The sequence below is a fragment of the Ambystoma mexicanum genome, chromosome 5p, assembly GCF_040938575.1.
Source record: "Ambystoma mexicanum isolate Mex_15411 chromosome 5p, UKY_AmexF1_1, whole genome shotgun sequence".
In the NCBI taxonomy this organism is placed as follows: domain Eukaryota; kingdom Metazoa; phylum Chordata; class Amphibia; order Caudata; family Ambystomatidae; genus Ambystoma; species Ambystoma mexicanum.
Genome location: NC_090930.1, coordinates 47,381,721 through 47,404,116, shown reverse-complemented (window position 1 = coordinate 47,404,116; position 22,396 = coordinate 47,381,721). Strand labels below are relative to the sequence as shown.

At 45.6% G+C, this 22,396-nt stretch overlaps 1 protein-coding gene across 3 annotated transcripts in view; it reads right to left on the bottom strand.

Moving 5' to 3' along the window:
* Positions 1 to 6,723: 6,723 nt before the first annotated feature.
* Positions 6,724 to 22,396, bottom strand: part of LOC138480706 (mucin-2-like) — a 610,165-nt gene continuing 594,492 nt past the window's right edge. For all 3 annotated transcript variants that reach the window (XM_069612406.1, XM_069612407.1, XM_069612405.1), the window contains 2 exons: positions 12,119 to 12,427; positions 6,724 to 7,398 (listed from right to left, as the gene is read on the bottom strand). In XM_069612406.1, coding sequence (XP_069468507.1) covers positions 7,343 to 7,398; positions 12,119 to 12,427 — 365 coding nt within the window. In that variant the 3' untranslated portion in view covers positions 6,724 to 7,342. The remainder of the gene's footprint in view (positions 7,399 to 12,118; positions 12,428 to 22,396) is intronic.

Here is a 22,396-nt window from a genome sequence, read left to right as displayed (position 1 = left end):
GTTTGTCTCACTATGTGAGAGAGGGTATGCCCAGACGTGGGTCCCTTGCTCGCTGCGCCATAGGGAACCAAGCTGCACCTCACTGAGGAGGCCCAACAAGGCCGAAACATGTCTGGGGTTGCTTGTGTTTCCGTGCAGAGGGGACCTGGCCTAGCAGTTCGGGCTGGGCTGCTACCATTGGTGGCAGTACCTGACTGATTTGCATATGGCTGGACCCCTTTTGCAATGGCGCAGACGGCTAAAAAACGGTGGTGTGGAAGGTTGCCCAGAGCATTGCCCGTGGTACAGATTCGTTCAAAACCTTCCACCCATCACTTTTGTGGTCACAGTTTGTCTCACTATGTGAGAGAGGGTATGCCCAGACGTGGGTCCCTTGCTCGCTGCGCCATAGGGAACCAAGCTGCACCTCACTGAGGAGGCCCAACAAGGCCGAAACATGTCTGGGGTTGCTTGTGTTTCCGTGCAGAGGGGACCTGGCCTAGCAGTTCGGGCTGGGCTGCTACCATTGGTGGCAGTACCTGACTGATTTGCATATGGCTGGACCCCTTTTGCAATGGCGCAGACGGCTAAAAAACGGTGGTGTGGAAGGTTGCCCAGAGCATTGCCCGTGGTACAGATTCGTTCAAAACCTTCCACCCATCACTTTTGTGGTCACAGTTTGTCTCACTATGTGAGAGAGGGTATGCCCAGACGTGGGTCCCTTGCTCGCTGCGCCATAGGGAACCAAGCTGCACCTCACTGAGGAGGCCCAACAAGGCCGAAACATGTCTGGGGTTGCTTGTGTTTCCGTGCAGAGGGGACCTGGCCTAGCAGTTCGGGCTGGGCTGCTACCATTGGTGGCAGTACCTGACTGATTTGCATATGGCTGGACCCCTTTTGCAATGGCGCAGACGGCTAAAAAACGGTGGTGTGGAAGGTTGCCCAGAGCATTGCCCGTGGTACAGATTCGTTCAAAACCTTCCACCCATCACTTTTGTGGTCACAAAACATAATCCATGACAGGAGGCTCGAAAGGAGAAAGAGTAGACTACTCAGAGGAAGGACAATAAGAGGTCTTTAATAGCCTTCTGGCCATATTCTCTTATCCAGTATGCAAGATTTAATTCCTAAGACTCAGAGGAGTTATAATTAAAATAAAGAAAATTAAAAGGAGATCACCTTTGTGAACTGGCCTGCAAAGGGACTTCGATACATTTGATTAAAAAAAAAAAACACAAACCAAGCACCTCCTAAAGAGAATCCAAGGAGATAGACGGCCGAAGGGAAGCAAGGAAGAGAAGAGCCATTCTTTACACACTTTTTCATTTCTACATAGTGGTTGGGTCAGTTTTTTTATTGGACATCCCAACAAGCATTTTAGTTTTTTATAGGCAGGGAATACCCCTATTGCACTAGGGCAGGGGTCCCCAACCTTTTGTTAGCAATGAGCAACATTTGAATGTCAGATGAAATGGTGAGCAACTTCAGCACTTTGATGTAATTTATCAACATTCAGTCAGTGATAAAATGATTGGAACACATCATAACTGTACTAAGCTCAATAATGCTACTAGCACTGTTAATTATTAGTAATTAACAGTAATCTCATCCAGGTTTAAGCCTAGTCCACGTAATTCATAATGGCCTTAAACATCATTTGACATTAAATTGGTAAATTAAGTGGCAACAGTGCATTTCTAGGCACTAGGTCCAGGAAAATTATTCAAAAACATTGCAGGATGTAAGAAAATATTTGAGTGCTTGGAGTTCTCTCCCAGGAAATGTTCAAGCGATTTAATGGCAAATGTTTTTTAAGCACGTTTTAACAGTAGCATTTACTCCAAAATATGAAGGCTTATTTTGGTGCTGCCCCATCTATCCCTCCAAAGGTATTGTCAGGATCTTTAGGGGCAAATTGTGTATTTTTAGGAGCACAGGATGTGTAACACTGGACATAATATGGTAGAATTTAAAGAACATTTCAACCAGGCTTTGTGTGAGGGGAGAGTTATCCACTTAAGAAATCTAGCGGAAAATAGTGCTTTTTAAAGCACTCAAGGTCTGTTACATTTAAGACAAGTGATTAGGAATAAAAAAAACTATTTCTGATGGATTTTGGTACTCTTTGCCCAAGCAATCCCCTGGGAAATATAGTTGTAAGTGGTGCATTCTTAAGCATGCTAGTGGGCAAGTAACATTGTTCACAAATTGGAACTTCTGAAGACCACTTTACAGAAGGGGTGGGATTCTTCCTTCATATTGTACACATATGTCTGTGGTTGTATATCTCACTTGTTAAGTGCACTCTCGTGACATGGGGTCAGCTTGCATTTCGCATGTTCATACCTGTGGCAGGGTGGACTTAGCCATTCATCGCTCGAGGTTGATGAATTCAGTACATTACATTGGGTAATATCCGTTCTTAAAGAATTTAGAAGCAGGAAGAATCTAGCAAGAAACACTATACTCAAGTAAAAATAATTTCTGTCACTAAGAAATTATTTTCAGTAACGTAAGTGAATTGCAATAGGTAGCTACACCAATTAATCGTGCACAATTTGTAGTTCATTCCCCTTAGCAACCCATTAGCCAAATGCCATATAAGCAAAGCATCATTCAATGTGAATTTTCCCATCAGGCACTGCAATACAAGTAGTATGTAACATTTGTGCCAATTTTAATGCATAGGGCCAGCAAACACAAACTTCACATGTAAAGAAACTGGCATAAGCAAATTGTTTAAGAAGGAAAGTTCGAGCATGCATGCCACTTATTTGCCCAATATTTCGGCACCAGCTGTATAAAGGCGCAGAAGTTGTCAATTGTCACCAGAACACAAACACAGGCATTTGGTTTGATTATTTTTCCCAATAATGCACTTACATACTGGAAAGAAGAATCAGAAGATGAAAATGTCTTCACAAAGATTATGCAATCATTGTGAAACATTTTGGACCAAAAAATAGCATTTTGGCAACAAATGCAAATCATATATGTACAGAAGAAGCTTATTGGAACTTCCTTGACAGTTGGGCATTCAAGTCAATTATTTTCTTACTTATATTCGTACTATTCGACGACGAACACCTTTGCTGTCTACCTGAGTGCAGCAGGAGAAGGCTCAGTTGGCAGCAACATTATCTTTTTAGATTGTATTCTTTATCCAGCCAGCGATGCACCTCATAGTGTACCAGAGCTCCAAGTGGCATAGAACTTCTAGAGTGCCAAGATAGAAATTGTCTGAATAAGGTTCGATTCAGTGGGGAGGCATTTTGACTTCTGATTACAGAGCAGTACAATGGGTATTCACATGGATGGCCAGGCCAGCTTAGTTTCTGTGCTTCAGGTTCTCTTCAATCACTGGGGACTGTCATCTGAAGCGCCAAGGGATTCATTTCTGTAGCCACCCCCCATGCTCCCTGCACCCACCTGGCCTGCCCCACCACTCAGACCACTCTACTGATGCATCCACAGCTAAAGCTTCAACAACTAACAGTATGTCATGCCTGTCAAATAGAGTAGGCTGATTGGCTAGCCTTCCTGTACAGTTCTGGCTCAGGGTACACTGCCATTGTTGTCTCATATCTGAATGTCCTTCTTCTTAGCCTTCACACAATGACCCAGAGCAACGGGCGAGCAACATTTTAGGGTCCGGAGAGCAACATGTTGCTCGCCAGCTACACGTTGGGGATCATTGCACTAGGGCAAGATGGGCATTCTCTAATAGTTTAAACAAAAAAAGGAGAACTGCCCAAGTCGGTGCAATTCCTTCTTCCAAGCCGCCACAATGCATAAATAGATTGAAAAGCTGTACATGCAAGTATCTTGGAAACCGTGTAAACACATGAATTAAAGCTGCATACATAGCTGTATTCAGTTACACACATGCGGACTGCAAATAACATTCATGATTGGTGAAGTCTGTACGCCCTCATATTTTGAGTATCCATGTGGGTGCAGAGTAGAGTGGACAGATCCATGACCAGATTGTTCCGAATTCAAACACATGGTAAATGTATTTGAAAAGTCAGTCATTTAATTAACTTTCTCCAATACCATACTTGTCTTGAAACCAGAGAAAACTGTCATGATCTCTGCTTCCAAAAGGTCAGGGTTTTCCCAACTCCCTTGGAAGCAGATCCATAACCCAGGTTCCGAGTGCCAACCAGTCCCAATTGGGACCTTTTGGACCCAGTCCTGGCGCCAGTGGCACCAGGCTCATAAATATGCCCAGTCCCAGCGCTGGAAGCGCTGGGCTCATAATGCTTGGGTGGACTTACCTTCAGCAGACCATGCTGCTTACTTGCCTGCCAGTTGAGCCTCTGATCCTCTTCTGTTTGGAACTACTTTTCCTGTTGGGTGGGGCTGGAGCCACTCCCTAGATTCAGAACACTGGAACTCTTCTGGAAGGCAGGAACTCTTTTCTTACCAGGAACTCTTTTCTTACTTAGGCGTGGCTGTGGAAGGAGACACCTAAGCACTACAGGAGGCTATTTAAACCACACCCGGTGGATGAATCTTGCTTTGCGTTATTCTGCAACCTCTGCAGCAGAACGCTCATCGTGTCTTCTGCATCCGGTCCTGGGCCTAAGGAAAAAGGCTTACCATCCTGAATCCAGTCTTCAGCAACACCTATAAAAACAAGAAAGAACAGGTTAGCATTCCGGCATCTGAAAGGCAAAGGCTTACCATCCTGAATCCAGTCTTCAGCAACACCTATAAAAACAAGAAAGAACAGGTTAGCATTCCGGCATCTGAAAGGCAAAGGCTTACCTACTCTTCGTGCGCTCCGGAGGTCTTCACACTGCATTCCGGCATCTGAAAGACAAAAGTTTACCAACTCTTCGCACGCTCCGGAGGCCTTCGGCGCTGCATCCCGCATCTGAAAGACAAAACAAGGTGCGTTTAAAGACATTGGGGAACTTTAATACTCACGTGCCATTACTCCTTTCCACATCTAATCCAGTGGGTATTCCGGCACCCTGCAGCCGCTCCGAACTCGTACCTGCAAAATAAAAAGACAGTTAGAGCGCATAGTGAAGCAGGCAACAAGCGCTTACTTACGTGCTTCCAGGCGCTTCTATTCATCACACGGGCTCCATCTTCAACTCACTTCAGCCCGTCATCCGCCATCGCCGGAACCCTGCAAAACAAGAGACATCATTACTAAAGACTTTAAAGACATTTGAATGACTCGAAACTTACCGTTCGTGCAGTAAACGACGGACAGCAGTCCTCTGAAGTCAAGAGGCCTGCGCTACCTATCCAGTGAAGAAACTGGTTACAGCACACTGCCCCGAGGCAGATGGAGAGCTCGGCATTCACTTACCTAAGGTGAGAGCGTTAACCTTTGGGGGTCTACAGGAGAGGAGAAGAGGAAAGAGATAGGGACACCCCAATAACCCCAGTTCATTAACCCCATATTTTCTATCTGCAGACATCTTACTCTACACGTCAGGCATACAGTGCACAGAGGTCCAGCCCAAAGAGCCAACCGGGTGCTACACATCACCTTTGAAGATACGGTAGTCGCCCAGTCAAGACCGGCGCCTCTGCGAGAATCAGGTGAGCGTTACAAAAATCTAATGTTTGAAAGATATTTGTATCATGGTGAACTGTTATTGTTGAGGAACTAGTGATGTTCACGTAGAAGATGCTACAATGGCTAGTACCTTTAGAACACAATGGCTTTCTGTGAAGACTAAATTAAGAAGGAACGCTTTTATGGGCTGACATAAGTAAGATTCATTCATCTAGGCAGGTCATTCGTTTTTTTAAAGACGCTTGGATTTGCTATATATATAGCCTGGTACTAATTTCCACCTTGAAAAGCTGGAGATCGCCCACATTGAAGTTGCATTATTCTTTAAAATACATTTCGATTTCTGACCACTTCCTTGCATTTTCAACACTATCATCACTTCCTTTTCCTATGTGGCCAGGGGACAGCAGCCGCTACCTGATCTTGACCCTGGGGCCGGCTATGAGGGGGGCCACCTGAGTGGAGATGTCTCTGGGAGACTAGACGATCTCGTTGGAGAAACCCACATGCTCCCCATTCCCTTGCAGGGAGGATTCCTCAATCCCCATGCCTTAATGGACTATTATTACACTCACTCTCCACCTCTATTGTTATTAATCCTCAAACTCCTGTTAGGGAGAATATGCTGACAGCTAAGACTAGGAAGAGACCAGGAGTAGTGAGGATCACTAGGTGGTAATGACTGGACAGATTGGTCCAGCTCCACTAAGCGGCCAGATCACATCGCTGTGGCCACCCCACTGGTGTTTAGACCCAAAGGTATCATGTCTTGTATAACCAGCTGCATCTGGGCATCATAACCAGGCCTAGGCTCATTTCTGCTCATCTGTACTGATGGTTTCCCTCTGCAATGTTGGCATGTCTTGGATGTCTTCACACAGTGTTCTCACTCTACCTCTTATGTTGACCTGATATGTAACACTAGTCAACGGCTCTGTTTTTTTCTCTCTTTGCTGATTTGTCTCTGTAATCATTGCTTAAGTGCAAGCGCCCAGTTACCTCCAGGTTAGGGGCGCTCTATAAATAAAAAAACTAAACTAAATCTTCATCTGAGGTGACCTACAGAACCCCCAGAGTCCTTTTCACTTTTGCGCCTGAGCATCGCTCTCATCGAGAGCTCATAATTTTACTAGTATTTGTCCACGTTCTAACCCAGCCATGTCAGCGTGAGCGGGGCCCGGACCCTCGCCAGTAAATGCACCTTTATGGAATGATCATTGTGACATTTTATTTTAATTTATCAACAAATTCTTTCTAAATAAATAGACTTCCACAATTCTGCACATGGTTTAGAATCTTGTGCACAAAAATTATACAAATAAAATACATAGATATGGACAGACGTACAAAAATAGTGCCCAGTGCAAGTGCAGATCTGCTTTTGCGAAGCCCCCCCGGTACCCACCCATATCCCCGATTTTTACAACCCTCTGTCACCCAGCCCTTGGGATCACTTTTTGCACATCTGCAGGTGTGGCAAGTAGAATGGGTGGTGGGGCTGCACTGACCACCATATCCATCTCGTGAACTGGTCACATGCCGAGAAGGAACCCACTGGAAAGAGTTGGAGCTCCACCTGCAGCCAGCGGAGTAGACCTCATTGGCTGGCAGTGGGGTCTAACGCGGCACTGATCCATTGATTCCTAGCTTTATTTCTGCTGTTCATAGGAAAGTGTCCTTAGTGTTTGAATGAGGGACCTACAGTAATCATGATATCTCCCCCCGGTTGCACATTCCCCGCAATACTGAAAGTTCCTCGGGGCAGGTCATGCCCTGGGTTGGACCTCCAGAATACAGCGTATCCTCGGATCTTCGACTTGCTCACAAGAGAGAATCATCTGCTTCTTTTGCCATGAGAAGGATCTGCTGACTTCCACCTGTTGAAGAAAGGCAGGCATTAGCAATTAGTGATGGACTCTTTTAAGAGGACATTCATTGACAACAGGTTTCCTGTAGAAGACCCCAGATGTAAACGCGAGGCACACAGAGCCCCAGAGCTAACAGACCCCACACGGCATCTCTTTAAATGGATGCCCCAAACATGCCCTCATGGACCTTGCACACAACACATCATTTAGACCCATTTGGCCATTTCCCGGGATATCCTTATCCGAAAAGGCAGTACAAAAGGTAAAATTGGCGTTATCCTCTCGTTATATAGTCATTTTTGTGATTTCGACTGGCACTCCCGATGATCTAATACTTTTTCCCAACAGACTAAACAATCTTTTTGGAATGCAACTTACTTATGCTCCAAGCTCGTCTTTGACTTTTGTAGGCAGAGATTTATGAGGCCACTCACATATTTGAAGCAAAGGTTTTTAGGAAGCAGAGCGAGCCACACACTTTCCCTAATGCCCATCAATAGAATAGATCAATAATCCATATCTGTTTCCAGCGAGGAAGGTGTGGCAGCCTCACAGCCAATGAGGAGGCTCAGAATGGGGTCTTTACCACTCGGAAAATGCCCTGTTCCGAGTCTCCTCAGAGCGGGAGGTCGCCATCTTTACGCTCTAGGAATCGGGGGTAAGTGCGCTTCACCCCACCCCCATCTCCCTCCCCTTTTCAACATATTTAGGCTACACACACCCCTCCCCACTAATCTGGTACTTCCTTCTCCGTCAGCGGGAACACTAGTGCTCCCGGCGCATCTAACTCTCAAATGGCCGCCATGGAAAGGTAGAAGGGACCATCTAGGTCCCTTTCCCGGATCCATGGTGGCCATCTTTTTTTGTAGTTTTATCACGAGCTGAGAAACAGCAAATATGTAGTTTCTGAACAACACTCACATGGGGATGAGGGGGAATTATCAATCAGGTAACGCCCCAGGGCTTATGTTAAAGCCCTCACTTCGATATTGCTTAAATATATATTCACAAGGATTGTGTCTTGGATGAGGATATCCCTGTAAGAGGCCAGTTTTAACGATGCGTGTGTACAAGAGATGCTTGGGTGAGAGGAGTTGAGTCCTTCCAGGGTTGAAGGTCCCTTGGGGGATAAAGGGACATATAGGGGTTATAAAGAGAGGGTACAGAGGCTTTGGAGCTGTCAATGCAGAGCCCGGTTATCGATCTTGATGATAAAGAACGTATTAATAGCGTCACACTTCTCCCTGGATTCTGGTACCTCCGGATCTGGGGTGGGGTTCAAAGAGCGTTTGACTGCTGCAGAAAGGGTTTGCTCCGGTTAACACCTGCATAACGGGCATACAAATCTAAACTCAAAGCACGACTGAGGCTCCTAGTAAAATTACACCAGCAATTCTTGCATTGCCTGAATCTGCGTTAGGAGGGGCAAGGCCAAAGCTATCTTGGGGGCTAGGAGTTTCAGCCAGGAGGCAAGTGGGAACAGGACATGGTAACTTGGCCTGTTCCACTTGGTAAAACACCACCTGCCTCACTTGTTGCTATTTAGAAAGTTTTAGTGGTGCCTAGGGTGGGCTGTGTTAAATGAGATTTTCTACCGCTCTCATAAAGGTAGCTTTGATGAGATGCCATGGAAACTACTGAATAAATTGGGGATTATACCCTAGAAAATGCTCAAGTAATCCAACTTGTTTAAACTTGGAGAGAATCTCTTCTGACCCCTTCCTGAATGCCGCGTCCCACTCACAGGGAAATTGTTGTCAGGGGAGGGGTGCGGTTTGCGGTAAGAGTCACAATTCTGAGTACAACTAAAATAGAGCATGGCGGGAGGCATGTAGATTAGCCCATCATCGCCACTAATCACCCTGGTTCATGAGATTAATCGGTTCACCAAGAATATCAGGGAAGCGATGTAGACTACCAACTCGATTGTTACGCAGTGCCATATTCCATATTCTGCCAGCGTTCGTGAAGCCAGAGTCTTTTTGGACTCGCTCGTTGCAAAAAAGTGAGTAGAGCTCTAATGTTGATCTTGATGACAGTAACCTCAGACAATGAGTATGCGGACAAGCTCCCCCTTAATTCCTCCCCTAAGGGTGTGTTAACCCCAACTCTTGAAAATCCCTCATTGAACCAACAGTCATAAAAGCGCCTTAATAGATCCAGGAGCTTTGGGCGATCTCCAAATGGGGATACCATGGCCCCATGTTCTATGCCTGGCCCTAGACACCCCATAGACGGCGACTGCAATATCAATTCTCAATTTTTTATTAATTTTTAAGTTGGGCTGTCCAATAATACCCCTCTATATTCGGGAGCGCCATGCCCCCTCTTAGTCTTGGCCTAAAGAGCATTGCCTTAGATACACAGTCCATCCCCGCACACTAAATGATGTGCTTTTGCAAAATTGCTGCAGTATAACTAAGACAGGACCGCCCCAGGGAGCACCTGGAAATGAGACAATCTGGGGAGAACATCTATTAGTTTCAAGTAAGGCAAGATAGTTGGCCTAATAGAGGTCCTCACAGTTTGAGTGGCCCAAGCGAAAGGCCCCCCCCCTCTCTCCCACTTCAACCCAGTGACTGCTTCTGGCTCGTAGTTGATGTTCAGCATCTCACTCTCGCTAAGGTTTACCTTGAAGCCCAACACTGACAGAAAAGCATAAAGAAACTCAACAAGTTTGGGGATATACTCAGCCTTTGTCAGGGTTAGGATCACATCTGCGAAAAGGGTGGTTTTATGAGATTTCTCCCCCTTAAAGAACATCCTTCCCCCCTTACCCGTATCATCAGAGACTCAACTGTGAGAGCGAACACAGATGAACGGGGCCCCCTGTCTCGTGCCCCTGGATAACGAAAACCCCTTTGATAGGGCCTCATTGACCATCACCCGAGGCGTGGGACAGGAGTATAATGCAAAGATTGCCCCTATGATTCCCCCCCCTCCCATATTGGACCTGCATAGTACCTCCCAAAGAAACGGCCACTACGCAGTCCAACGATTTCTCAGCATCGAGCCCAAACAGTATGGCTGGGGAACCTGTGCGAAGGGCCACATCCATCACTCTGACAATTTTCCAAAATGATCAGCTCCCTGGCGCCCCTTTACAACACAGCCTGGTCCTCCATTACCAGGAGCGGGAGAACGTTCTCCAGCCTCATTGCTAAGATCTTGGTGTATATCCTAAAGTTGGTGTTAAGGAATGCTATTGGTCTATAAGGTAGAATGAGGTTGGATCTTTATCAGGCTTCGCTATCAAGGTGATCCTCGCCTCCCCCATTGAATGAGTAGATGCTGCACGGTTAAAAACACTTTAATGTTAGGGTGAGTGTTGGGAAAAATGAAAGCGCACCGAGCCTAGTTTGCATTATGTACTTAGGGACGCAAGCATATAACCCTTTCATCACAGGCATATTTATGAAATATAATGATCTGTGGTCATAGCTGCGCTCCCAAAAGGGTAGATGATTTTATGCAAAGCAGCAATAAACCCTCTTTGATGCCATTTGTACCTTTCCCCTCTGAGTTATTTTTAAAAAGAGTACAATCTGAGTGTACCAGACTGTCCATCTTACAATGATAACCTTTTATCAGAAAAGAATTAAAAAAAATATGCATTCTAATCATAATAACTTTACTTGGCTTACTGATCAAAACACAAAAGCCTAGACTAATCATATAAATAATTTTCTGATGGTTATCATTCCAAGATGCGCAGTCCGATAGGCTCCTTTTGCACCATTTCAAAATAACCGTATGAAAAGGGGGAGTGGGACAAATCACACCAGTGCGATAGAACTCGAGCATAATTTGCATAAAAAAGCCTTTTAGGAGCATGCAGCAGGGCGGTTTGCATGATACAGACCCATGTACGGGAAGCAAAACAGATGAGGGACAGAAATGGAAAGCAGACTCCTTCTAGATGGCGCAGTTAATATATCCTGAAAAGTGCACCACAGGCTGTTAGGAGGGAACAGCTGCACACAAACCCAAAGAAGAACACAGCACACTTCACCGACTGCACATGCCATGCTCAGGCACTCAAAGAGGCAAGACAGCACTACGGAATCCTTGAGCGCAAAATAGGCATCACCAATGGAGGGCAGAGTGGCACTCTGGGGCGTGGGGGAGACGGAAGGGGGACCTTCAGTAGGGGCTCTCAGTACTTTGCAAAACTATGGCCAGGCACCCAAAGCTTAACAGAAAGGTTGTTGGCGCCCCAAGATGTGAACGTGCAAAGAGCTTCTATGTGGTCCATACATCTTACTCAAAGTCAATTTCTGTCCTCTTGTCGATCAATACAAACTTGGACTACACTTAAAATCGACACATAGTACGCCTTGAAGCACTCCTCATAACCGGCAGTCACTGCCTGCCCATGTCCCACGCCTCTAAAGAAGGCTAAATACATCCCTCTGCCTGTACATGTACTCAAGTGACCAAGGTAAAACAGACTGAGAAAAAGGTGACCAGACATGTGACGTCTCTGGCGCACAAGGAGGCGGGGTGCAAATCCAAAGACAAAAACAAGGCGTACAGAATGTACAAAGAGGGGTAACAAGAGGCCTAGACGCATTGAAAAGAACTATCAGCTTGGGGTACAGCCATAGGAGTGCAGCGCCACCAAAGCATCTTCCATAGTAAAGACCTGCATTCTTCAGACTGGGGCCAAGCTCAGATAAGGGAAACCCTCCCCCACCCTCCCCCCTTCACCCTCCATCATCATTCCTACCTTCTGGGTGTGCAGATAACTGTATCCTCTTTAGGTCCTCTTCTGGTAAAGCCTCCCCCTCCTGGACGCAGATTGCAGATGTGCTCCCCCGGTCCTCACTGGGGCACGCGAGGGGACATTCTGCCACTTCGCTCAAGTTCTCCGGTGGGTGCTGCCCATCCTGGAGAGGGGATTGGCACCTCCCCAGATCTACATCCTGGCATCCAAAGCGGGCCTCGAGAAAGTGCAGCTTCTGCTTGTACTCCTGGCACTGGGCTTCCAGAGTCTTCAGCTTCAGGAGGTAGAGCTCACACTGGAAGTCTCTTACAGCTGCAGGAAAGAAACGAAGGCTGAGAAATCTGCTGGCAAAGGCATTTGCTGGATGAACATTAAATGTGTCATGAGGGTATTTGAAGGGTACAACTGAAAAGTGAGATCTAAACTGGTGCAATACCTCTGTACACAAGCCTGAAAGAAAAAAAATGAAAGATTTAGCAATATGCAGCTAATCCCGATGGATGGCAACAGGCACATGGATGGCAACAGGTACATGGATGCCAACTGGCACATGGATTGCCAATCAATGCAAGTGACCTTGTGCTTCATTTTGGCACCAACAACAAGCAAAGCAGAAGCTGAAGGTGGTTAAGCATCTCTTCCAGGCATATTGGATTGTCCGTGGTTCACAACAACCATCTTGCTTCATGTTCACAAACGTACAGGCGGCAACCCTTCAGCTCAAGGCCCCAAAACGGAAATGGTTTTTACTGAAAATAAACAAACCAGGAGGTGCCCCTTTTGCCCATCTGGCACAATTTGATGATCAGCCCGCCCTGCCCGTTAAAGCATGTTTCTCCATTGCTCCAACATCTGCCCGGCTACCACTATTTTTCTAACCCTCTACCTCCAATTCGCTTTTATTTCTACTGCAAATTATGTTTACAAGATCCCCTCAGATGCTCTCCTTTCCGCTTCCTCGCCGAAATATTTCATGACGTCTAAAGCGTGCCAACTACTAGAATTATCCAAAGAATTACCATAAACTGCAAGTTTGCAACCATCCATTCATTAATTGAAAGGCACTTATTCAAATGACTAATTACAAATATTGACAGTTTTCTATATCAAGTTTTAGTGAGGCGGAGTGGTTCTACCAATTGATATTCAAAGTAAGCAAATGTGCAGTGGTTGTAGGATGTCAAGACAAAGCGCTGCTGGTGAAGGTGAAAAGCAGTCGAAACCGAAGACGCCCCTTAGTAGGCAGCCAAGTAGGAGAAACTGACCAAGTGGAAGTGTATGAAGTAGTGAAAGAGACCAAGTAAAGGACACATTCTGGCCATCCAACAGAGACCAGGACAAGGAAATCAATAATCTCCCACAAGCGCCTGGCCCGAGGAACTTGCAGGGCGCCACAGAACTCTGACTAGCCCCAGATTACATGGAACGCAGGACACACAAGCAGATACCAGATGGAATACTATGACTTTCTTCAAAATGTGAGCTTGATAAGTTGCTTCATATGTTACAGGTTCTTATCCCTCGCACTGTTGCCACCTGCGTGGTTTCTAAACAGCAAAATGGGTATCATACATTAGGAAATGGCTATTCTAGGAAGTTCTGGTTATCTATTGAAGAGGCCCAGTAAAATGTACATGTGCAAAGGATTCTCAATGGAGCAACCAATCATTTACAAACTCCTTTGGGATAACGCCTCTAACACTTAGACTATGTGAACGCTCTATACCTGGGGGTCCCTGCATTACAACTAAGAAAACTCCAGCGTGTACAAAACACCGGAATATCTGCAACATTAACGTACACGCTATAGGCCTATCAGAAACCTCCAATCAGTTGCAGGACTCCTTCTCGTAATCCTATTGGCAAAATTAACCAGAATAGGGGGCTCCTCTTTCTCAGTCCTTGCACCCATCATCTGGAACCCGGTCCCATTCACCATCTGATGCATATAGGGCCAACTCGCATTCAGGAAGGCTCTGAAAACCTGGCTCCTCCCTTCGGCATCCTCACAGGTTTGGAGCACCTCCTGGGTGAACTATTACCCACCTCGGACTGGAATGCGGGGCACCGGAGGAGTTGACAAGGTGGGACATAGCTCCCATAGACGGCATTCAGTCTGGCCTTAAGATGAGCTCTGCAAGACCACATCTATCTTGTGGTCAACCTTGCTTCAAAGGAACGTCAAGCACTCCATCACAGCAGAACATAGCTGAATGCTGCCTGGGGCACGGTCCACCCTCCACCCACATCCATATACCTGCAACAAACACTTCTCGACTTTACCCAAACACACCACCACCTCCAATAGAATACAGCCGAGTCCTAAGAAAATAAATAATTGGACGAGCTGTTCATATTATCCATCTCCTAGGCTCTTAATCCCCAGACAATCAGTCCTGGCACCCATTCTCATCTGATACCCATGGGCTGCTACTAGTGACCTAGCCACTCCCTACCTACCTTCCTGCTGGCTAAAAATGGACATACACATTTTAGAAATCCATCCTACAACCGTCCTATTTGGAATACGGTCCTCTGAAAGGCTTTCATCCCCACAGCGCTTCAAGGCCATACCAATTTATTTTGCATATCGCGTACACAAGGCCCAAAGGCATAATAGCGCTGCACATGACGCACATATTACATATAGACAGAGAGGAAACCCAAGTCAGAGGCACGAGTGATCATGTGAGGTTAATGAAAGAGTACAGTTGTGAGATCCCGTTTAAATGTGGATAAGCTTTGTAGGTTCTTCAGTCTGGGGGTAGGGCATTCCAACATCTGTGCGCAGAGTGACGACTCGTGCGCAACAATCAAGTGGCAGTTATTTGAACAGAGAACTCTCCGAGCTAGCAACCAAGAGAGTCTGCTGGCCAGATACTTGTGCCAAAAAACATTTATGCGTAATGCATAGAGTCGTTAGGTGACTCTACTCTCCACTGATAGCCAATGCAGAGCCCTCCTGGCATTGGCGATGCGATTGCTTTTCCATAACCCTTCTACAAAGCGGACTGCGTTGTTCTGGATCACCTGTAAATGGGACATTTCATTTTTGCCAATGCCTTGCAAAAGACTAGCACAATAATCCAGACGAGCCGCAATGATGCCCTAGCGATGATGGCACAATTCAAGGGGCTAAGAAAGGGTATAAATTGTGCAAGAAGCTTACAATAATAATCTGAGCTGGAGATTAGACCATGAATGCGAGGCTTCATGGTCAATTCCTACTACAGGATGACAGTTTTTACTTTGGGTAACGTGGTAATGGAGCACCCTCCGAAGGTAAAGGACTTGTACTCCTTCCCAAGCTTCTGTAGCTGGGGGGCAGTGGCTGAAATCATGAGCTCCGTTTTCGTGTTAAGGGCAAGGCAGCTGTTCACCATCCATGACTCAATTCGGTCAAAGATGTTACTGGCGCTGTAGGTTTCTTTTACATAGTCCCCAGAAAGTGGAATCGGGCATTGCGTGGTCTGCGTAATTTTCGAAAATCACACCTTTAGCTTAAAACATCTCAAAAAACCTAATAGTATAGATGTTGAAGTGTGGGCGATATGCATGCCGCCTGTGGTACTCTGCAGGAGACCAAATAGTCACCCGCCATTGAGTCGGTGAAAAATACCTTTGCTTTCCGCCCGGAAAGGAACCATTTACCCACACACTGCTGCCTTGCAAGACAAGTAGGCTGCATTCTGTAGCCTAAGACAAGCGTTTCGTGTTTTACCAGGTCAAAGGACTCGGATAGACCAAGTAGCATCAGGAGTACTGGGCTACCCTTTTCAAAACTAACCAGGATGTTTGCCTCCAGATCCAACAAGATGGATTCGGTGCTATGAGCTCTCCTGAAGCCCGATTGCTTATGGCCTAGTAGGTGATGTGATTCCAGAAAATCCTGGATCTGGGTGCATGCGACTGCAGCAAGAATATTTAGCAGAAAAGGTACATTTGCTTGCTTAATTCAGGGAAGGACCAACATTTTCCTGAAATGAGCAGTTCACAAATTTAGTGAGGAGTGAAGCTAGCTGCAGCGAGCATGCCTTCGTGACTGATGCAGGTCGGTATCTCCCTTACAAGCGGTGGGTATAAGCTCGGACAGCAGCTTTGTACGTCTCTGCTTCGGTCACTACTCTGAAACTAAAAGCAAACACTTTGGGAGAGGAGTGTGTGCTTCTGTCGTCGACACTCGGAGTCCTGAGCAGCACGCTTAGCACTCGCATGTTCTCTAATAGTCTCAATAATTTTTACCATGGCAGCCTGAACGTTGGGACACCATTTTGAGTCATGAATAGTTTCACTGGAAGGAGGACACAGATTTTCGAATTCTTTCAGGATTTTGAAGGGTTCTCTAGAGTTGGACGAAGCACTGTCAATTCTACTGTCATACGAGAGTCTTTTTGCTTTGCAAATGGCAGACTTTAGTGCCTTGGCTGCAGTGGCGTACTTGCTTTTGTTATCAGGGGATTGTTTTTTTTCACCATAACTGGAAAGCCCGTTTCTTTTCCACCTTTAATTTTTGGATTCCCATGCTTTGGAGGGGGCAGCCTTTTTTCCTCTGGCACCACTTGGTTAATAGCCGGGTCATGGTATGCAGATAGGCACTATACAAATGCCATAACACATAAGCACACTTAAATTAGGAGGATAACGTAATAAAACACGTAAAGCCACTGACAGTCCCCAGCCCAGATGGCCTCCTTAATGTTATGAAATGATATGGCATTTATAACGCGCCTATACACAAGTGTTTCAAGGCGCGACCAGGCAGAGAGGGGGAACAGAGGGAAGACAGAACGATCTTACTAGGCCGGGTGACATTGAGATAGCGCAAGTGCAGGGGAGACAGGGAGGGGGAATAGTGCGGGGGGGATGAGAGGTGGATGTGCACTACATAGGATAACAGTGGAGTCTGGTGCAGAGTCCAGTCTGCCTCCAGCTTTTGTTGTGAACTGTTTGTCCTGAGGAGCTGCACTACGTGATTAGTCCTCTTTCTATCATTACTGGGTCTGCCTTTAAAAACCTCTCCAGCGCGCCCAGTCCGGTGCAGAGTCCAGTCTGCCTCCAGTCCGTCTTTGCCGCTGAAGTTGCTGAGGAACTGTGAACCACTGACTGCTGGTAAGAGTCAATCATGGTAACTGATATCCACCCACAGACGCGGCAAACAATATCGAATGCTCGAAATTGCAGCAAGCTTTCCTTTTCAACTGAAGCCGCGATGTCAGTTGTTAGCGTTCCCCATCAACACTCCCCTTCCCCCCCCTCCCTGTGTCCACTCTTTCTCCCCTCTCTCCCGCCCTTCCTCTCTCTCTTGTCCCAGCCTGGCCCTGCTCTCCGTCTCTCCCCCGCCTGGCTCAATCTGTGGCCGCAAGATCCCCAAGTTCCCCTCTTGGTCCCTCACTATTTGATGCTGGTGGCGTCAGCGGTGCCGAAATCAAAGCACCAATTATCGCTGTATATCCAGCTGAAGTGTTGGCGGACGATGTGCAAACTCAGAAGGTGCTGCCCCAAACACTGACTAATGATTTGCACACAAAGCTGGAAAGCGCGGCTGTAAACAACGTGACAAAGCTGAATGAAGGAGCTGACACCTGTTCTTGGACAGTGCTAATCAGACGTTGGCTGACGTATGTTGTGATGAAACCGAAGTAGTCGAACAAGTCGTGACGTCCGACTGTTCGACTCAGAATTCTCACTTCAACGAGCCTTCTAATGTTTGCAATGACATTTCAAAGGCGGTGAAACTGAACATAGTGCTACCTCAATCAGATTCACTTAGTTACTACTGTGATTAATGGACCTCAGATACTAGAGTCAACAGTGATGGTAGAAATTGACACTGTATCTTTTCTATCCCCATTTGACGTAACAGATACAGAACTCTTGGCTTTAAAATTACCAAATGGGACAGGAAATCTGATTAACTTTTCCTTTGTTCCGCCAATAATTAGTGAAAAAACACGACTCTTCAGCCAGAAGAGTTGTTGCTGGGAACATGGTCTCTGAAATTGAGTCAGACGTGCAAAGTAGGGACGCAGTACGTCCATTGGAAACTCCTGTACTTCAGCCTTACCTGCCCTCCCTTCCAACTAATAACCATAAAAAAAGTTTGAGAGTGGATTAGGCAGGACGATAAGCGCGGCTGACGGAGCGGTTGAAAGCTGACTATCAAGCTGTAAAAATCAAATTAATCCACAGTTTTTCTATGGCCCCGCAAAGTACGTCAATCGCAAAAGAAAAGCCGCCTAGCAACAGTGATAAAGGAGTGAAGTCCATTCATAACTTAAAAAAACAACACGCTTAAATCATGGATGAGTACACCGCATCAAAAAGATGCAGAGCATACAAAATACGGGCATCACCTCGACAAGAAATTCATACTCGAGCTCCTCAAAGGAGCAGACTGAAAACTTGCGATAGCATTGCAACACAAAAGCAGCTCATCAATTCTCAAGAAATGAATGGCACTCAAGCAAACATGATGAACCGTCTATCCTAGAGTTGAGTCAGACACTCACAAAGAGAATTTATCGGTGGCAGCTGGGATACAGATCCATAATAATGTTCTAGCGGCCACATCACTATCCTTGATCCGATTCATTCAACTCTACGAAACACTAAATGAGACTGTAAAAGACCAAAACGCCCTGATGCACAAATAAATAAAGTCTCGTCACTGGAAGAAAATAACACTCATTTATTGACTAGAGTTGAACGTGAAGCCGAGATCTCCTTTCAATGGCAAAACCGGCTAGGAGATCTTGCAATGAGAAACCATATGGATTAAAAATGATCAAATGGAGGCGATTTTGGAAATAATTAAGTGGTGTCGGCACTCTATAGCCATGAGCATGGCGGACATTGATGGTCCATCAAATGAGAGGTTTCCACAACATCCAGAAAGAACAAATGCAAATACAAGGAAAAACGTAATTCCATGTGGAAAAAACACCCCTATGTGTACCACTGCCCCTGATAAGTCTTGATACACCTCAACCAGCTGAAGCTAACAACGTGATTACTGTGACAGCCGATCCACAAGGTGCACCTACAACAGAAGATCAGTCTGAATATATTCATCCGAGTAAAGCACAACCTGGATCGGGTGTTCCACTACGAAACACCATTTCACCGGCGGTTGTTGTGGAGAAAGAACAAAACATAAATTAAGCTACTGTACCTCTTTCTAAAGGAAATGTCAACACCTTTGGTATTTTTACTGGGGCTGAGAAACTGATTGTTTCCACGGCTCCATTCAAACTGTGTGAAAAATCTACAAAAGCCCCTGTTAAACAAATACCGAATAAGAGGTAAACAAACAAACAAGAGCAAAGCTCGAACAGAAACCAAACAGTTTGTGAGGAATCTTTCGACACCACAAAAGCTTGGTCTCTTTTTGCATAATGCATCGAACGCTCAACAGGATGAGCCAGATAGTGTGCCACCTAAAAAATCAGTGTTGAAAGAAATTCCAAAATATAATGTGGCGGAAATACCAAATCCAAATAAAAGACAAAGAATTGAATCTGTCTCTGGTTCAAATATGACTGATCTAAGTGTTACTGACTTATGTGATCTTTCTACATACTCAGTTGAATCTGATGAACTGAAGCAGCCAGTACAGGTGGACGAAAGCTCTCGTCCCGTTAGAAAGATCATCCAAGGCCCGAGAAAAATTCATCAAGCACAAAAATCAAAAGCTGGTGATACGTAAAAGCCAGCAATGAGTGCCAATTCTAATCCCTCATGTGAGACTTCACAAAGCCAGAAACAGATGACGGATGAAGATGGTGCCCAACAAATAGGATTGATCTCAACAAAGCTAAATCAAGATGACGGCGGCTCAATGGAAAAAGCAAAAGCAAATTAATCCAAAAGAAACTATGCCTTCGAAATCAACACAGGGACAAAAGCTTTGGAGAATCAGACTTGAGAATATTTTCTCTGACGCAAATGAAATTAATTTAAATCGCAGAAGTGTGATGCGGTTGTTACATAATTTTCCATCTCTAAGAATGATAACTTCCAATTATATACCCATTGTGGAATACATCACCGAGGACTCTCTGGATATGGTCTACTTGCACACACTCTCAGGCAGTTGAAAATGCTTTATTTGCAGTAAAAGACGAACTGCTGTCGTACGGTTTTGATTTGACATTAGAAGCCAAACAACCGAGAGAAGGAAGTGCAAAAGCAGTGCCATATGACCAGAGCAAACTCACGAACAGACGAGAAGCTCTAAGGAAACAATTTAACATAAAGGAGGCAACAGTTGGCAATCAAAAAGTCCCCCTTAAATCTGTTTCACATAATTTTTGCAACAGAGCCTAGCTATCGCAAACTATTAAGGAGGATGTGAATGTGCTACTATCAGAGAACACTAGAGGCTTTCGACATTTGTTCCAGAATGTAGAAGTTTCTCTGGAATTTTTGTTTGCAGTATGTCTCCAGGAGACATGGCTGCGGGAGGTGCCCTCCAGAGATGGGTATTATATTGTTTTGAATCCGGCTGGAAAAAAATCAGTTTGGTCGACCATTCTCTGGGCTACTGACTATGATAAATAATGCCTCCGGATGGGAGATTCTGCATTCTTTTTCTCCAAATCTATTTGTGTAGGGAACAACTCTCAAAAACAAATGCGTACCCAGTGCAACACTCAAGTACTTACTGCTGATTAATACTTACTGGAACACAGCGATGATCTCTTCACGTCACTTTATACAATCGATAACAAAATTGATTGATGATAGTATGGAACTTCTGTCTGAGCTACAAGTGATAGTAAGTGGCAATCTGAATTTTTCGTGGTTTGACGACCACAGGACTATGATAAAACATAAGCATCAAGCCTTCACCACCTGTAGAGGCAACCAATTTCAGTCAGCAATGAGTGCAGGAACTGCCATATGTTAAACGGTCAAACAAAAGGAGACTGTCCTCCGAACTACACATGGCAGCGTGATGGTAGTGGAAAAAACATCGATTCGTTTTGGGCATCGAATACTATGTTAAAGGAATGGTTCGGTCAAAATCTTTTATTGCCCCTATGGGTCGGCCATGTGTTTTTAAGCCTAAGTCGCTCGATTTTAGAAAAATTTCCTATGGACCTTACCCGGGTTTTCGTCCATTAAACGCACGCGAAAAAAAAGCACCAGAGAGCTGCCATTTTGTGATCATTCTATCATTTCCCCCATCGCCCTGGCTGACCTGCTTTTGCGGCACTAAATCATATCCCCCGCCCCTTAGCCTGTCATCAGCAGACGCGTACCGCCCATTTCACAACACCAAAGCACGTCTTGTGTCAACATTCGCTGCGCTTCAGCTATGTGTCGCCATGGAAATGGCAGGACGCCTCTTTCCTCAATAAGTATAACCAGACCGTTTCACAACACACAGCAGCAGATTTTCGATTCCATTCCTCTCTCTGTGTTACTTTGAGTATTCTGTGACTCGTTTCTGTGCTCTGGTCAGCTACCTTCGTTGCTTGTAGTCCGTGTGGACAGATACCAGTAACACCGCTATCAATTATTTTAGTTTGTGCAACACACAATGGATACAATAATGCCCTACTTGTACGAGCCCGAGTATACCGAGTAGGAACTATTGGAAAGGGAAACACGCGAAAACGATGGGGCTTCGGACAGCAGTTGGCAGGACGAATCAACGGATGAAGACACTGGACCTAGTCGCATGGACTGTGTTTCCACCTGGTGCACATGCAATCGGTGCGAGCTAATACCGACAGAGGAGGAGAACTGCTGCTGCTGCTGTGAAAACTCGGGATGCGTGGCCTACATTTCGGAAGGCGAGCCACGACCCCAATGCATCACCGAGCTGCCAGATTTCAGGGCAGCCTGCCTCACACGGTCCGTGTTGAGGATAATGATGGTGCTTATGCACGAACTTCGCGCAACTGTTCATCCTCGTAATCCGAGTAAGTATACTCTGCTTGTCATGCCACTACTATTTCATGGTCTTCTACTATATCCAAAATTACATATACATATCATTGTAACGCATGAAAGTCGTTCAATAGTGTGCAGTGTCTAGATAGCATTTGTCCGAGCAGAATGCCATTAGTTACAAGAATTGTCATTGACAACAAACGTTTATTAAAATTATCTTGGTCATTTAAAAACAGTGCGTTTCATTCCTTTTGACAGGTGGTACAGGCTGGTGGCCTATCGTTCCTTTACATGGTGGCTTCACGGGAGGCTTGGACACCGCGTTCGAAGAGTGATACCCGCCTGTGCCGTTCGTGCCATAAGAGAAACATTCCCGAGTGA